This window comes from Symsagittifera roscoffensis, chromosome 4, assembly GCF_963678635.1.
Source record: "Symsagittifera roscoffensis chromosome 4, txSymRosc1.1, whole genome shotgun sequence".
Taxonomy (NCBI): domain Eukaryota; kingdom Metazoa; phylum Xenacoelomorpha; order Acoela; family Convolutidae; genus Symsagittifera; species Symsagittifera roscoffensis.
This window is the reverse complement of record NC_087065.1, coordinates 19,732,530-19,748,675: the sequence shown is the minus strand read 5'-3', so window position 1 is coordinate 19,748,675 and position 16,146 is coordinate 19,732,530. Positions and strand designations below refer to the sequence as shown.

Below are 16,146 nucleotides of genomic sequence, written 5' to 3'. Positions count from 1 at the left end.
TTTGGCCTGACATGCTGATTTTTAAAATTTCGATTTGAGCATGAACGACACGTAACAATTTAAAATTTTGCGACAACTGAAATGTCGAAAAACACAACAACAGAACTCGTTGAGAAAAACGGTGAACGGCAATTGTGCGATACAGATCCAGATTGAAGTAGAAAACAACCATCAGAAGACCATTCCGAGTTTGTGCCAGTCGTTCATATTTGGAAGTTTGACCTTGCAGTTTTTCAAAAAATCGAATTGAACATGTCATGCTCAAGTTTCTCGCGTTAACTGAAAATATCAGAATAATAAGATCAGAAGATTCGATCTACAATCGCGGGAAAGTAGTCAAAAATAGCAGCGGAAAATTGCTTTTTGCAATTTCTAACACATAATTCGAACGAGAGTAGAGCTGTCTTATTTTTGGCGGGAGACAGAAAGTAATGGCGAGTGGAGGGAGAGTAAATTCGAGTGGACCAGAGTGAACCTTCGGTGAAAAGGTGGACAACCGAAGTTGCCCAATAGTCCAGACCCAAAACTTATTTCTTGAGCTAAAACTTATTCATCACAAACTTCTCGAGTTAAACTTAATTACCCAATCAATTCTAGAGTTGCTTTAAGTTTAGTTACTTGATTCTAGAGGTCGTATCGGTATGTGAGTGCACAATTTAATTTTCTTGAGTGTGTTTTATATTGTTATGTTGAGTAAGGGAGACTTTTTAGGTTGATCCATCTTAAATGGATCACAGGTCCACTGTCTAATAAAAATTAAGTATACATAAGGTTCCGACCTTGTTTTTAACGGGTTCGCGTTTTTTAGGTATTTTGAGACCTGAATATGGGGGCGTTCTTATTTTCTGGAGTGGTGGTATTTTGGTAGTGGCCTTTAAGCTGTAACACGGGTTTTAGTCTCATGTCGCAAGTGAACCGAATTGGCTCCGACCGCTTGAGGTATGAAAACACAAGAGATAGTGTCCCTGTTTCTTGAGCCAAGGTTTATAGGGCCTATTTTTCTTTAACCTCATATGTGACTTAAGTAGGTGACTGTTACAGTTGTAACGATTGTGCCGCTACAATCGTTACAACACGAATCCCGAGAACCAGGAAGGGTATTGGGACGACGTGTCCAGCCTTCCGGGAAGAAATAAGACTGTTACTTGCTCGGATTCCAGAATCCGGAGGGGTCTCGGGAGAAAACTGAGTTTTCTCTGTTTTTTTAATGAAATTTAGCTTCTGATCATGTCATGAATTGAATTAATAACATCTAAATTCGTTTTCAGATTATGAGAAGCTAGGAGTTGAGGGAAAGGGTTGATCCATCTTCGCTGGAGATGATGATTTTTATCTACTGAACAAAAACAATAGTAATATGATAAATATGTAGTAGCCTTGTTTTAGGAAGTGACCTCGTGGTCTGGGGATACTGAGACCCAGCCTTGCGCTCACTATTTCTGCATGTAATTAAGTTAATTAGAGCATTCTGATCGAAGTCGGAAACAGTAACGTTTTTGTCGACCCGATGTTAGAAAGACCATCAAAAAAACTGGCTTTGGCAGAGACGGTGAAAAGCATGTAGAGCTGTGTTTAGACGCTAGCCAGTCGTTTTAGATCTAGCTTTATTTTCCGTCGACATGTACTTCTGGGAGAAAATTACAGATAATTCGGATTTATTTTGTTTCTTCCGTCGATTTGTTTGCTAATGGCGCATTTCTGAATTTTGTTTTCTTCCAATCAGCACTTCTTGATTAATTGGTAGCTTAGATTCCGTCATTTGTTGTTGACTCATGTCTTAGTTTTACACGTTGGGGGCGAAAAAAGCCTTCTATCGAATATACTGGAAAAAAATTTAGTTTTTTTTTCTCTTCAAACTGCAAAAATCAGAAGGCACAAAAAAAACGCTTTTCTTGCCATTTGAAAGTATTTTTAAATATACAAGTGCAAGTCAAATTGTGATGATAATGATGATATTGTCAAATACAGCAAAAATTATGATAATTCTTCAAGAAGTTCCGTTCAAAGGTTTAGACAGAAGTGCTAGTTTTTGAGTCTTCTTGTGTTTTCTTTTTAAATTCAACCTATGAATCTATACATTGCGTTTTTTTACCTATTTTTTTGATTATTTGGATTATTTGGGGGGATTATTTTGATTATTTGGATTTGTTTTGTTTCTGTTGTCGCTTTGTTTGCTGTTAGCGCATTTCTGAATTTTGTCTCCGTTTCAATCAGCACTTCATGAGTAATTGGTAGCTGAGATTCCGTCAGTTTTTGTTGACTCATGACTTGGTTTTACTCAATGGGGTGCAAAAAAGCCTTTCACCCGGAGATATACTTGAAAAAAAAATAGATTTTTTTTTCGTTCTTTTTTTTTTTTTTTCCAAATTGTAAATTAAATTTGTTTAGTTAAGAGTTTCATAATCAATATGTACAACAAATAACATCATATTTATCGAAAAGAATTTATCGAGTTAGTAACCTAATTGTAAACACAAGAAACACCTTCTAAATTGTTGAGAGCTCATCTAGATAGTTTCTGAACTGTTTTTGTACATTTTTTTGATCAAATGGATACGGGTGTCCTGATCGTCAAACTGTTTTTATTCTTTCTGTGACTTGTGTTTAAAATACATTTTTTTAATACCGGATACAGAGTATCCTGGTACGCTTGATATATCTACCTTCTACTTCTTAGCAGTTTTTGTTCTATTGACATTACTTTTACCGGATACCGGGTATCCTGGTTTGTTGCTGAAGTCTAACATGTCCTTATAGTTTATATCAGAAGGAGCAATTTGTTTTTCTTATCTTCCATACTTTCCATGACACAAATGTTTGCAAGTTGATTTTCCATGACGTCGATGATTTTGAATATGCACCACGAATAACCGCAACAACATACTTAAGCCTTGCAATGTTGGCTAATACAAAAACATCACGCCAATTGTTAATCTGTAATATGTTTCTTGAAGGTTGTAGCGATGGACAACTGAAAATTAGGTGTTTGAATGTTTCGCATTCTAAATTACAATAGAAACATTCGGGGGCATTCTCAAGAAAAAAAAACCACCGCTTTTCTCGATCTTTAAAAACAACGTACGCAAATTTATAAAGAAAGTTTTTTTCCCATACATCAAGCATTGAATTTTTCCAAACTTTGTCTGTAAATTTAATCAATTCTTCTTCTGAACAGAGGTAACGGTTTGCAGCAAAACACAAGCGGGAAATCGCAGCTCGATGAAAACTACAGTTTTGTAAGCAGAAATAATAAACATTTCGCGATTTTGTCTGTACTGTTATAATTAAACGGCTATTGGTAATGTTTGAAATAATTGCAAAATCACTCGAACTTATTTCAATAGAGATGTTCGTATTTCTCAACAAATTTTTGATTTCTTTCGAAAAAATAAATTCTGTTGGTAACAAACTATTTTGATCTGACATATCAGAAGCAAAGAAATCGATAATTTTTAGACTAAAAAAGTTTAAGTTGTAGGCATGGTAAGCCTACCCCACCATCTAAGATGGGGTGATATAAAACTTCTTTCGTTATGTCAAGTCTGCTTGATTTTTTCAATTCTGTATTTAATAATTCTTGGCATTTACTAACAGTATCCAAGTTAACTGCAGTATGACGAGCCAGATGAAAAAATTTAGGGAGAAAATAACCTGACAGTGTTAATGATTTGGCCCTCAAAGATTTACTTAGTGAAATTATCCCGCGATGTTTTTGAATTTGAGAACTCAACAATAGTTCAATATTCTCATCTTTTTGGGAAGTGTAAAACAAGACAACAAGTATTTTTGTTTCCTTGATTGTTTCATAGGGTGATAAATCAGGTATGGAAAGCACTTCACTTTTACTTATGTTAATCATCATTTGAGTTTGTCTGCAAAATGTATCGATTAAGCGAAACAACCTGTCAATACATCGGATTTTGATAAGACAAGTTATTTCGTCTGGATATGAAACTAGTTTGGGGCACAATAACCCAAAACCTTCAATTGCTTCTGTAGATTCAATTGCTTGAAGAAGGAGCTCGATAAAAACTATGAATAAAAATGCGGAAAGAGGGCAACCTTGTCTCACACCGCGTTGAATTTTGAAGCTGGCTGATAAAAAACCATTTATCTCCATTACTGCTTTTGAGTCTAAATACAAAGTTTCAATAGCTCTAACTGAAAACTAATCAAGGTTTAACCCTTTCATAATTTTGATGAGAAGTGATCTGTCAATTCTGTCAAACGCCTTAGAAAAGTCTAATTTTACAGCACATGAACCTCTGTTAGCCAATCGTTCTGGAGTAATCGCTTTTTTCAACTTTCGTATTGCTGTGTGGCAAATACGCGTGCTGATGGTTTTTTACAACTTTGCAAAGGTCTTTTTAAATTCTATTACAGACTACATGGGCAAAGATTTTCGCGTCAGTATTCATGAAGCTGATGGGGCGAAAATCTTGTACTTCTATGGCATTTTCAGATTTCGGGAGCAGTTTTATTATTGCTAAACAAAAACTGTTTGGAAGTTATCCACCATGAACAAAACGATTAAAAATTTTAGCTAAAATTGAACAAAACTCATCCGTAAAAGTCTTATATAGCTGAGATGTAAGGCCGTCTGGTCCAGGCGAGCTTTTCAAAATCAATTTGTTTATAGCCAAGTGAATTTCATCTTCTGTAAAGTATTTATAGCCATCATTCTCATTATTTTCGAGTTTTTTTTTGATAAAAATGTCATTAGTAGTTGATCGGAGTCGGTTGTAGAATTATTTGAAAAATTATTTGATAAATACTTTCGAAATTGATTAAGAATATCCTCATCCGTATGATAAACGTTCCGATTCACTTGAGTTCGCTTGATTGAGTTAATTGTGTTCTTTGAGGTCCATTGACTACAAAGTTTGGGCACACCCTCAAATGTATAGCTGAGAGTTTTCTGAATTTTTCGATAGTCTGAAAAATCTTTTTCCTTGAAAACTTTTTGAAGATGTTCCAACACCAAATGATATTTTTCAATCAAACTAGGGTTCGGACCTTTTCCGCTGTGAATGCAATTTCTGAGAACATTTTCGTGATACTTCAATAAACTAAGTTCTTTCTGATCTACACGCTTTTTGTTCTCTTGAATAAACCTCAGAAGGTCGCGAAAATTGTGCTTAAAGTTTTCGTAACTACTTGGTGATTCGTTTTCGTAAAAATTTTTTAGGTCTTCACGAATTAAGCTGGCGTTGTTGTTTAAAATTTCTTCATTTAATTTCCAGTAACTAGGGCCGCGCTGATACAAGTTAGATGGCTTAACAAAAACGTGTAAGAGTAAATGGTCAGATATTGATATTTGAATGCTTTGCATAGAATCATACTCTGTTTCGAATTTTAAGAAGACATAATCTATGCGTGCAAAAGTTTTATGTTGTTCGTCATAATGTGTATAATCACAAAAATCATTCTTGAGTGCAAAATCAACAAAACCAAAATAGTCAAGAATTTGTTCTTTGAGTTGGGTAAATCGTTTGATACGTGCATCATTTAACTTAAGTATTGAAGAACTGTTAATATTATCATAACTCAGCGCATTAAAGTCACCCATCATGATAATTTTCGAATTATTAGGTAAAAATCTGATGCTTAATTTCAGGGAATTCAAAGTTGCTTGGAATGAATTTGGGTTTGCATAAACGTTGATAACAAACCAATCAAGTTTGACAAAATTTAACAATTGAAAACCTGTACTTGAAGCAATTCTTTTTACAGGACTCAAGTTTGATGACCATAACGTTAAGAAACAACCAGAATTATTTGAGCCCGGTATGAAATCGAATAAAACATTATATTTATCCAGTAAACTCAAATGTATATTTGTAAGTTTTTATATTTTTGCTTCCTGAATGCACAAAATGAAACTGGGCGATTTTTTTAAAACTTGGCATTTTTTGATAAGTGAGTGTAATATAGCTGGATTTCCTATGCTAAAATTATTAACGGAAAAATTATCTGGTTTTTCGCACATAGAAATTTTGCTAACATTTCCCTCCAACCAAGTCTTCTCCGTTATTTTTAGAATTTATTTTAGGCCCTTTCTTCCGTGTTAAAACTGACCAAGAGGTTGGTGAAGTTTCACGCTCTTTTTTTGTAAGCTTTCTTCCGTCAGAGGAACATTTTCGTTTGTTATTTTCGATATTCAAATTGTCTCTTTTTTTTTTGCAGAGTAAGAATGAAAATCTACGACCTGATTGTTGAGAACCTCATCCTTTTGTTTTTCTTCGCTTGGAGTTGCTACACTCTTTGTTTTAGATTCATTAATCAAAACTCTAGATGGTGGTCTTTCGACATTCTTATCTTCTTCATTTTCGGTACCATTACAAAACTTATCGCTGGTTGTTTCGTCATCATTTTTCTCGTCGCTGGCATTATTGGAGCTTGGTTTTTGTGGGTTCTGATTATTTGAATTATTGTTTATTTGGTTTCCTATGTTGCACCAATCATCCTGATGACCTTTTTCTTGGCGTCCAGACAGCTTGCATTTTTGACATTCATGTAGTGAAGGTATGTGAAACGAGATTTCTACACCTTCCCACTTTTTGAAGCCATACATTCTCGATTTGTAAAACCAGTCCGTCAGCTTTTTCTCTTGTTCTTCGTTTTGAATTTTAACTTCTAAAATGGCTCTTCCTGTGTAAACATAATGACCCGGTTCAGTTACGATACAGGTCTCACGTTGGAATATGGGGCTATGAATTATGTCTTCTGGCAATTTGAGAATTAATTTCGCTTCGATATCGTTGCATACATAAGGCAAGTTCGACAATTTGATTTTGGCTAGTTTAGGGTAAATGTTCTTGGGTCTATGAGACCTTGGAAAGCATCCTATGGGAAATACCGTCCTGTTAAGTAGAATGATTCCTTCGCTTTTGATGCTAGTTATGAATTGCTCTGCTTCGGGGGGAGCAATTACTGTCAGTGTTTGAAGTTTGCGGTCATCTTTCATCACAGTTATTGTTTTTGAGATTGTCATTTTCTGTTGCATTGTTGTGGGGAATTGTTAAAGTATATCGGAAGCACAACTCCGATAAGCCTGCGACAGATTGTCAGCTGACTTTACAATTTTTCACGAGAATGGGGGGATTATTTTGATTATTTGGATTTGTTTTGTTTCTGTTGTCGCTTTGTTTGCTGTTAGCGCATTTCTGAATTTTGTCTCCGTTTCAAGCAGCACTTCATGAGTAATTGGTAGCTGAGATTCCGTCAGTTTTTGTTGACTCATGACTTGGTTTTACTCAATGGGGTGCAAAAAAGCCTTTCACCCGGAGATATACTTGAAAAAAAAATAGATTTTTTTTCGTTCTTTTTTTTTTTCCAAATTGTAAATTAAATTTGTTTAGTTAAGTGTTTCATAATCAATATGTACAACAAATAACATCATATTTGTTCAATTGACATTACTTTTACCGGATACCGGGTATCCTGGTTTGTTGCTGAAGTCTTACATTTCCTTATAGTTTAGATCAGAAGGAGCAATTTGTATTTCTCATCTTCCATACTTCCCATGACACAAATGTTTGCAAGTTGATTTTCCATGACGTCGATAATTTTGAATATGCACCACGAATAACCGAAACAACATACTTAAGTCTTGCAATGTTTGTTGATACAAAAACGTCACGCCAATTGTTAATCTGTAATATGTTTCTTGAAGGTTGTAGCGAGGGACAACTGAAAATTAGGTGTTCGAATGTTTCGCATTCTAAATTACAATAGAAACATTCGGGGGCATTCTCGAGAAATAAAAACCAGCGCTTTTCTCGATCTTTAAAAACAGCGTATGCAAATTTATAAAGAAAGTTTTTTCCCATACATCAAGCATTGAATTTTTCCAAACTTTGCCTGTAAATTTAATCAATTCTTCTTCTGAACAGAGGTAACGGTTTGCTGCAAAACCCAAGCGGAAAATCACAGCTCGATGAAAACTACAGTTTTGTAAGCAGAAATAATAAACATCTCAAGATTTTGTCTGTATTGTTATAATTAAACGGCTATTGGTACTGTTTGAAAATATTGCAAAATCACTTGAACTTATTTCAATAGAGATGTTCGTATTTCTCAACAAATTTTTGATTTCTTTCGGTAAAATTGAATCTGTTGGTAATAAACTATTTTGATCTGGTATATCAGAAGCAAAGAAACCGATAATTTTCATACTAAAAAGTTTAAGTTGTAGGCATGGTAAGCCTATCCCACCATCTAAGATGGGGTGATATAAAACTTCTTTTCTTATGTCGAGTCTGCTTGTTTTTTTCAATTCTGTATTTAATAATTCTTGGCATTTACTAACAGTATCCAAGTTAACTGTAGTATGACGAGCCAAATGAAAAAACTTAGGGAGAACATAAACTGACAGTGTTAATGATTTGGCCCTCAAAGATTTACTTAGTGAAATTAACCCTCGATGTTTTTGAATTTGTGAACTCAACAATAATTCAATATTTTCAATTTTTTGGGAAGTGTAAAACAAGACACCAAGTATTTTTGTTTCCTTGACTGTTTTATAGGGTGATAAATCAGGTATGGAAAGCACTTCGCTTTTACTTATGTTAATCATCATTTGAGTTTGTTTGCAAAATGTATCGATTAAGCGAAACAACCTGTCAATACATCGGATTTTGATAAGGCAAGTTATGTCGTCTGCATATGAAACTAGTTTGGGGCACAATATCCCGAAACTTTCAATTGCTTCTGTAGATTCAATTGCTTAAAGAAGGGGTTCGATAAAAACTATGAATAAAAATGCGGAAAGAGGGCAACCTTGTCTCACACCGCGATGAATTTTGAAGCTGGCTGATAAAAAAACCATTTATCTCAATTACTGCTTTTGAGTCTAAATACAAAGTTTCAATAGCTCTAACTGAAAGCTCATCAAGGTTTAACCCTTTCAAAATTTTGTTGAGAAGTGATCTGTCAACTCTGTCAAATGCTTTAGAAAAGTCTAATTTTACAGCACATGAACCTCGGGTAGCCAATCGTTCTGGAGTAATCGCTTTTTTCAATTTTCGTATTGCTGTGTGCATTTGTCTTCCAGGCAAATACGCGTGCTGATGGTTTTTTACAACTTTGCAAAGGTCATTTTTAATTCGATTACAGACTACATGGGCAAAGATTTTCGCGTCAGTATTCATAAGGCTGATGGGGCGAAAATCTTGTACTGCTATGGCATTTTCAGATTTCGGGATCAGTTTGATTATTGCTAAATAAAAACTGTTTGGAAGTTTTCCATCATGAACAAAATGATTAAAAACTTTAGCTAAAATTGAACAAAACTCATCCGTGAAAGTCTTTTATAGCTTAGAAGTAAGGCCGTCTGGTCCAGGCGAGCTTTTCAAATTCAATTTGTTTATAGCCAAGTGAATTTCATCTTCTGTAAAGTAATTATAGCCATCATTCTCATTTTTTTCGAGTTTATTTTTTGATAAAAATGTCTTTAGTAGTTGATCGGAGTCTGTTGTAGAACTATTTGAAAAAATATTTGAAAAATACTTTCGAAATTGATTAAGAATATCTTCATCCGTATGATAAACGTTCTGATCCACTTGAATTCTCTTGATTGAGTTGATTGTGTTCTTTGGTGTCCATTGACTACAAAATTTGGGAACACCCTCGAATGTATAGCTGAGAGTTTTCTGAATTTTTCGATAATCTGAAAAATCTTTTTCCTTGGAAATTTTTTGAAGATGTTCCAGCACCAAATGATATTTTTCAATCAAATTAGGGTTGGGACCTTTTCCGCTGTGAATGCAATCTCTGAGAACATTTTCGTGATACTTCAATAAATTAAGTTCTTTCTGATCTACACGCTTTTTGTTCTCTTGAATAAACCTCAGAAGGTCGCGAAAATTGTGCTTAAAGTTTTCGTAACTACTTGGTGATTCGTTTTCGTAAAAATTTTTTAGGTCTTCACGAATTAAGCTGGCGTTGTTGTTTAAAATTTCTTCATTTAATTTCCAGTAACTAGGGCCGCGCTGATACAAGTTAGATGGCTTAACAAAAACGTGTAAGAGTAAATGGTCAGATATTGATATTTGAATGCTTTGCATAGAATCATACTCTGTTTCGAATTTTAAGAAGACATAATCTATGCGTGCAAAAGTTTTATGTTGTTCGTCATAATGTGTATAATCACAAAAATCATTCTTGAGTGCAAAATCAACAAAACCAAAATAGTCAAGAATTTGTTCTTTGAGTTGGGTAAATCGTTTGATACGTGCATCATTTAACTTAAGTATTGAAGAACTGTTAATATTATCATAACTCAGCGCATTAAAGTCACCCATCATGATAATTTTCGATTTGTTAGGTAAAAATCTGATGCTTAATTTCAGGGAATTCAAAGTTGCTCGGAATGAAATTGGGTTCACATAAACGTTGATAACAAACCAATCAAGTTTGACAAATTTTAACAATTGAAAACCTGTACTTGAAGCAATTCTTTTTGCAGGACTCAAGTTTGATGACCATAACGTTAAGAAACCACCAGAATTATTTGAGCCCGGTATGAAATCGAATAAAACATTATATTTATCCAGTAAACTCAAATGTATATTTGTAAGTTTCGATATTTTTGCTTCCTGAATGCACAAAATGAAACTGGGCGATTTTTTTAAAACTTGGCATTTTTTGATAAGTGAGTGTAATTTAGCTGGATTTCCTATGCTAAAAATATTAACGGAAAAAATATCTGGTTTTTCGCACATAGAAATTTTTGCTAAAACTTCCCTCCAGTCAAGTCTTCTCCGTTACTTTTAGATTTCATTTTTGGCCCTTTCTTCCGTGTTAAAACTGACCAAGAGGTTGGTGAAGTTTCACGCTCTCTTTTTGTAAGCATTCTTCCGTCAGAGAAACATTTTCGTTTGTTATTTTCGATATTTAATTTGTCTTTTTTTTCTTTTGCAGAGTAAGAATGAAAATCTACGACCTGATTGTTGAGAACCTCATCCTTTTGTTTTTCTTCGCTTGGAGTATCTGCACTGTTTGTTTTAGATTCATCAATCAAAACTCCAGATGGTGGTGCTTCAACATTCTTATCTTCTTCATTTTCGGTACCATTACAAAACTTATCGCTTGTTGTTTCGTCATCGTTTTTCTCGTCGCTGGCATTATTGGAGCTTGGTTTTTGTGGGTAGTGATTATTTGGATTTTTGGTTATTTGGTTCCCTATGTTACACCAATCATCGTGATGACCTTTTTCTTGGCGTCCAGACATCTTGCATTTTTGACATTCATGTAGTGAAGGTATGTGAAACGAGATTTCTACACCTTCCCACATTTTGAAGCCATCCATTCTCGATTTATAAGACCAGTCCTTCAGCTTTTTCTCTTGTTCTTCGTTTTGTATTTTAACTTCTAAAATTGCTCTTCCTGTGTAAACATACTGACCCGGTTCAGTTACGATACAGGTCTCACGTTGGAATATGGGGCTATGAATTATGTCTTCTGGCAATTGGAGAATTAATTTCGCTTCAATATCGTTGCATACATAAGGCAAGTTCGACAATTTGATTTTTGCTAGTTTAGGGTAAATGTTCTTGGGTCTATGAGACCTTGGAAAGCATCCCATGGGAAATACCGTCCTGTTAAGTAGAATGATTCCTTCGCTTTTGATGCTAGTTATGAATTGCTCTGCTTCGGGGGGAGCAATAACTGTCAGTGTATGAAGTTTGCGGTCATCTTTCGTCACGGTTATTGTTTTTGAGATTGTCATCTTCTGTTGCATTGTTGTGGGGAATTGTTTAAGTATATCGGAAGCACAACTTCGATATGCCTGCGCCAGATTTTCAGCTGACCTTACAATTTCTCTCGAGAATGGGGGGATGATTTTGATTATTTGGATTTGTTTTGTTTGTGTCGCCGATTTGTTTGCTGTTAGCGCATTTCTGAAATTTGTCTCCGTTTCAATCAGCACTTCGTGAGTAATTGGTAGCTGAGATTCCGTCAGTTGTTGTTGACTCATGACTTGGTTTTACTCAATGGGGGGCAAAAAAGCCTTCACCCGTAGGTATACTTGAAAAAAAAAATAGATTTTTCTCTTTCAAAATGTAGAAGAAAGAGTAAATTAAACATCCAATAAATGGACAAATGTGTAATAAAATAATAACCGCGTGTATATTGTATAAATAAAAAGCACGTGCAAAAAAGGTGGAGAAATTGATAAGTTGTTTTACGCTTGTCGTGTCGCCTTCAATAACTTCTCCACAGTGTTAGAGCATTCTGTGAAGCCATGACATGTGTCTAAATGTCTGAAATCAATATTATTGTTACAATATCTACAAATACAGTCCAGTTGGGACTCAAAACACCTTTCGACTAAGCAAATAAGATGATGGGCCTCATTTGCATAATATTGAGCAATAATTCTTCTTTTTAAGGGGCTCGCGCGATCTATTCTTAGGAAGTCGTCTCCAAGAATATGATGCAAGAGGGATGTGTTCCTGGTGTAAACGCTAAGTCCACACCATTTTTTCCAGAAGATTCCTTGGATTTGTTTGACATGGGAGTCTATTTGAGCGGAAAACACGCCATGATCGATTGTTTGGATTCCATACATCGCCGCCGGATACACTATTGATTCGAATAGTCTTTTGGCCGACGTAAAATTAATTTTTGAGAACGGTAATTTCTGTTGGAGCGCAAACGTTGACCTTATAGCTGATCTGACCAAGTGTTTTAGGTGGGTTGTGATGGTAAGGGACGGTGATAAGTTGTAGCCAAGATAGCAAAATGAGTTTGTAAACCCGATTTCTTCGTATCCGTAGAAAATTTTGTCTGACTTTTTCAGAGGTCCACCTTTTCTGAATTTCATCATATTGGTTTTCTGGACATTGACAGTGAGCTTGTTAATTCTGCAGTACTCGTAGAGGTCATTCAGCGATCTTTTAACATCTAGAAGGAAAGGACTGGCTATGATTAGATCATCTGCATATAAAATGATCAAGCATTGATTGGAATCGATAAAATCCGGGAGATCAGCTATAAATAACGAAAAAAGCAAAGGTGAGAGCTTATCGCCTTGGGTCACGCCAATTAATTGGGGAATTTTGTTTGAAAGATTACAGCCGTCGGCAACCTGTTGAAAATTCTTTGAGCATATTTCACCTAGCGCGTGGATAATTTCACCATGCAGGCCAAGTCGGATGAGCTTTTGAATCAGGGTATTGCGGTCAACCGTATCAAACGCTTTCTTGAAATCCACAAAACAGACATAGTATTGTGCATATGTGTCTATACCACTTTGAACATTGCATTTGAGCTCGTTTATTGCGTGAATCGTGGATAGCCCTTTTCGGAAACCATATTGGTTTCGCGGGAGTATGGAATTTCCTTCAGCCCATTGATAGATTCTGTCATGAATAATTCCGGAGTAGATTTTATAGCAGCATGATAATAAACTGATGCCTCTGTAGTTTGAAGGGGAGTCTTTTGGACCTTTTCCCTTGTAAAGAGGCACAATGTACGACGTCTTCCACACGTCTGGCAAAGTTGAATATCTGAAACACGTCTGAAATAGGGTTGTCAAAAATAAATAGCTGACTCCAAAAGAAGATTTAAGCAGCTCATTTGAAATACCGTCAGGCCCTGTAGCTTTTCTGCCTGCTGTTTTCGACAAGACCCTCACAATCTCGGCCGTACTAATAGCTCGGTTGATAAAATCACAGTTTGGGGGATCGTCATCGGCGTAATTGTGCTGACTAAGGTTCACATAGTCGTTGATCTCTATGGAGCTGGAGACTTGAACATTGTATAACTCGTCAAAATGGGATTCCCAATCAGACATTGAGACTGAGCTCTGACTTTTTTTCGACGAACTAGCTGTGAGAATACCCCAGAATTTCGATTTGTCCGACTGAGCAAGCTCGATGATTTCGAATTCTCTGTTTTGAATATGAGTCGCCTTTTTTTGTCTACAGAGTCGCTTGAATATTCTTTTTGACGAATTGTACTCCAGTAGGTTAGTTTGCTTGTTTTTGTATGAAAATTTTAACTGATTATGCAAATTGTAAAGGGTTTTGTCAAACCACGGAGGTGATTTTCTGGGCTTTCTCAATATGGCGGCGGATTTGCAGGCTTCAACAAAGCTCTCGTAATATCTGTTTACGTCACCGACATAATCTATTTGTGCGATTTTTTCTTCGAGTTGAGTCAGGTCAACCGACCGTATTGAGCCGGCTCTTGAGGAATATTTCGAATTCTTAATCGATATTTCGGATGTAACCAGGTTGTGCTTGGTGAAATGGGAAGGTAATACAGATAGTGGTCCGACTATTGCGGAAGAGTTGTGGAAAATAAAATCAATTGTGCTCGCTCCGTTATGGCAGATATAGGTGAGGACATCTGGTTCATTCAGGCACGTAAATCCGAGTTCAATCATTTCGTCTATAAGCTCGCAACCTCGAGGTTGTGAGTTGTCAATTCTGCAATTGAAATCGCCGCCAATTATTGTTGGCTTCCCAAGATCAAAATAGGAGAGGGCATTGGTCAGCTTGAATAGTATTTCGTCAATCCGCGTGTCGGGAGGAAAATATGAGACAATGACGTTCATGTCGGATTTGCGTAGTCTCAAGCCAAGTGATTCTTTACTTTTGAAGAGTACGTCACAAATCTCATCCAATTTCTTGTTAATGGCGATTGTTAAACCTGCAATGGGTCTGCCACGACCTCGTTTTTGTGCTAGTTGGTTGTAGCATATGAAATTGGCCAACTCTAAGCCAGCAGTGTCAAAAGTTTCAGTGAGTAAGAGTAAGTCGTAGCGCATATGTAAGTCACAAATAGCGAAGGTGGACTTTGCTCCTTCAATATTCCACAGGCAAAGGGATAGTCATTTCTTGACTTGGATGACTTGATTGCGCTTTATCATGAACTCGTTTTCTGGGTCGTCTTGCCTTTTTTTCTTCAGCTCCATTCTCAAAGAATAGCGCATTTTAATTTCAGCTTTCGTCATGTCGGCGTTTATGTATAGATCTTTCGTAGTAGGTTTATCCCGTAACTTTTTGGCGTTTTTCAGTATTTTATTTCTTGTAGCCTCGTCCTTGCACACGACGTGGAGTAGTTGTTGACCTTCCGAGTTGATCCCTCCGATACGTTTTGTAGAGAATGTGGTAGGTACTCCTATGACATCAAGCTTGTTGTTTACAAGTGTTTCGTCGTTTTCAGTAGGTTGGCTTCCGTAAATAACGAAATTTTTTGTTCGTCTCGCTCTGTCAGATTCTTCATCCATAACCTTCTGAACAATGTTTGCGTAGCTGACTGGTGCAGTTTTGGTAGGTTCTGGATTGTGGGTGGGTTGATTGAGCTTTTCTTCTAACTTTTCGATTTTTTCTTCTACCTTTTCTATTTTTTCTTGTGCGCAGAAGCCACAGAGAAATTTTTTGTCCCGAAAACTTCGGGGAATACGTGTAGGCACCCAGATATCCGTCCAAATGCCACAATCACATTCAATTTGATGGTTTTTACCCTCCATATTGGAGGTACCGTTGTCTTGCGGCTGCTTCCTGGGTGGCATATTTGGACCAGTAATGAAGATGACCAGTAATGAAGATTAAAAACTATTACAACTTTAAATTTGATAAAATGTTTTGAATGATTAAATCTTTCAAAATGTAGAAATCAGAAGGCAAAAACATCAACTATATTGCACGTTCGTTCAAAATGTAGAAATCAGAAGATTTTTTCTTCAATTTTTACAAGAATTCGATTTCTGTGAATGTATAGATTTACATGACGATTCCAAAAATAAAACAAGAAGACACAAAAACTAGCAGTACTGTCTAAACTTTCGAACAGAACTTCTTAAAACTACACATTCTGAGTATAGCTTTTCCATTGGTCATTCGCTTTTTTTCTATGACAGTGTGAAAATGTGCAAGTCACTCGGTTAAAATTGTAATGCATCATTAACATGACGTGATCGTTTAGAAATACACTAGTGGACAAATTTAAGCGCAAATTCGAGTTTTTACTCTCTGAAATGCTTTATTTCTATGTCCATTTTGGACAACACTGGTTTGCTTTTCAGCGAAATTTTTAAATTTACCAAGAGCAATATATACCAAGAGCAATATTGAATCTTGATTTCAAAGACTTACCAATGTAATCCGGTCTGAAATTGCCAGATTTCCTCAT

General features: G+C 35.8%; 2 protein-coding genes across 3 annotated transcripts in view; one reads left to right on the top strand and one right to left on the bottom strand.

The window, feature by feature from the left end:
- Positions 1 to 16,146, top strand: part of LOC134845223 (cilia- and flagella-associated protein 43-like) — a 306,846-nt gene that overhangs the window by 241,238 nt on the left and 49,462 nt on the right. The gene's annotated exons all lie outside the window — the stretch shown is intronic.
- On the bottom strand, positions 12,188 to 14,779 carry LOC134844788 (uncharacterized). The gene is made up of 3 exons (XM_063861604.1): positions 13,123 to 14,779; positions 12,798 to 12,942; positions 12,188 to 12,266 (listed from the first exon to the last, which is right to left on the bottom strand). The coding sequence occupies exons 1-3, from the start codon at positions 14,777 to 14,779 to the stop codon at positions 12,188 to 12,190; spliced, it is 1,881 nt and encodes a 626-aa protein (XP_063717674.1).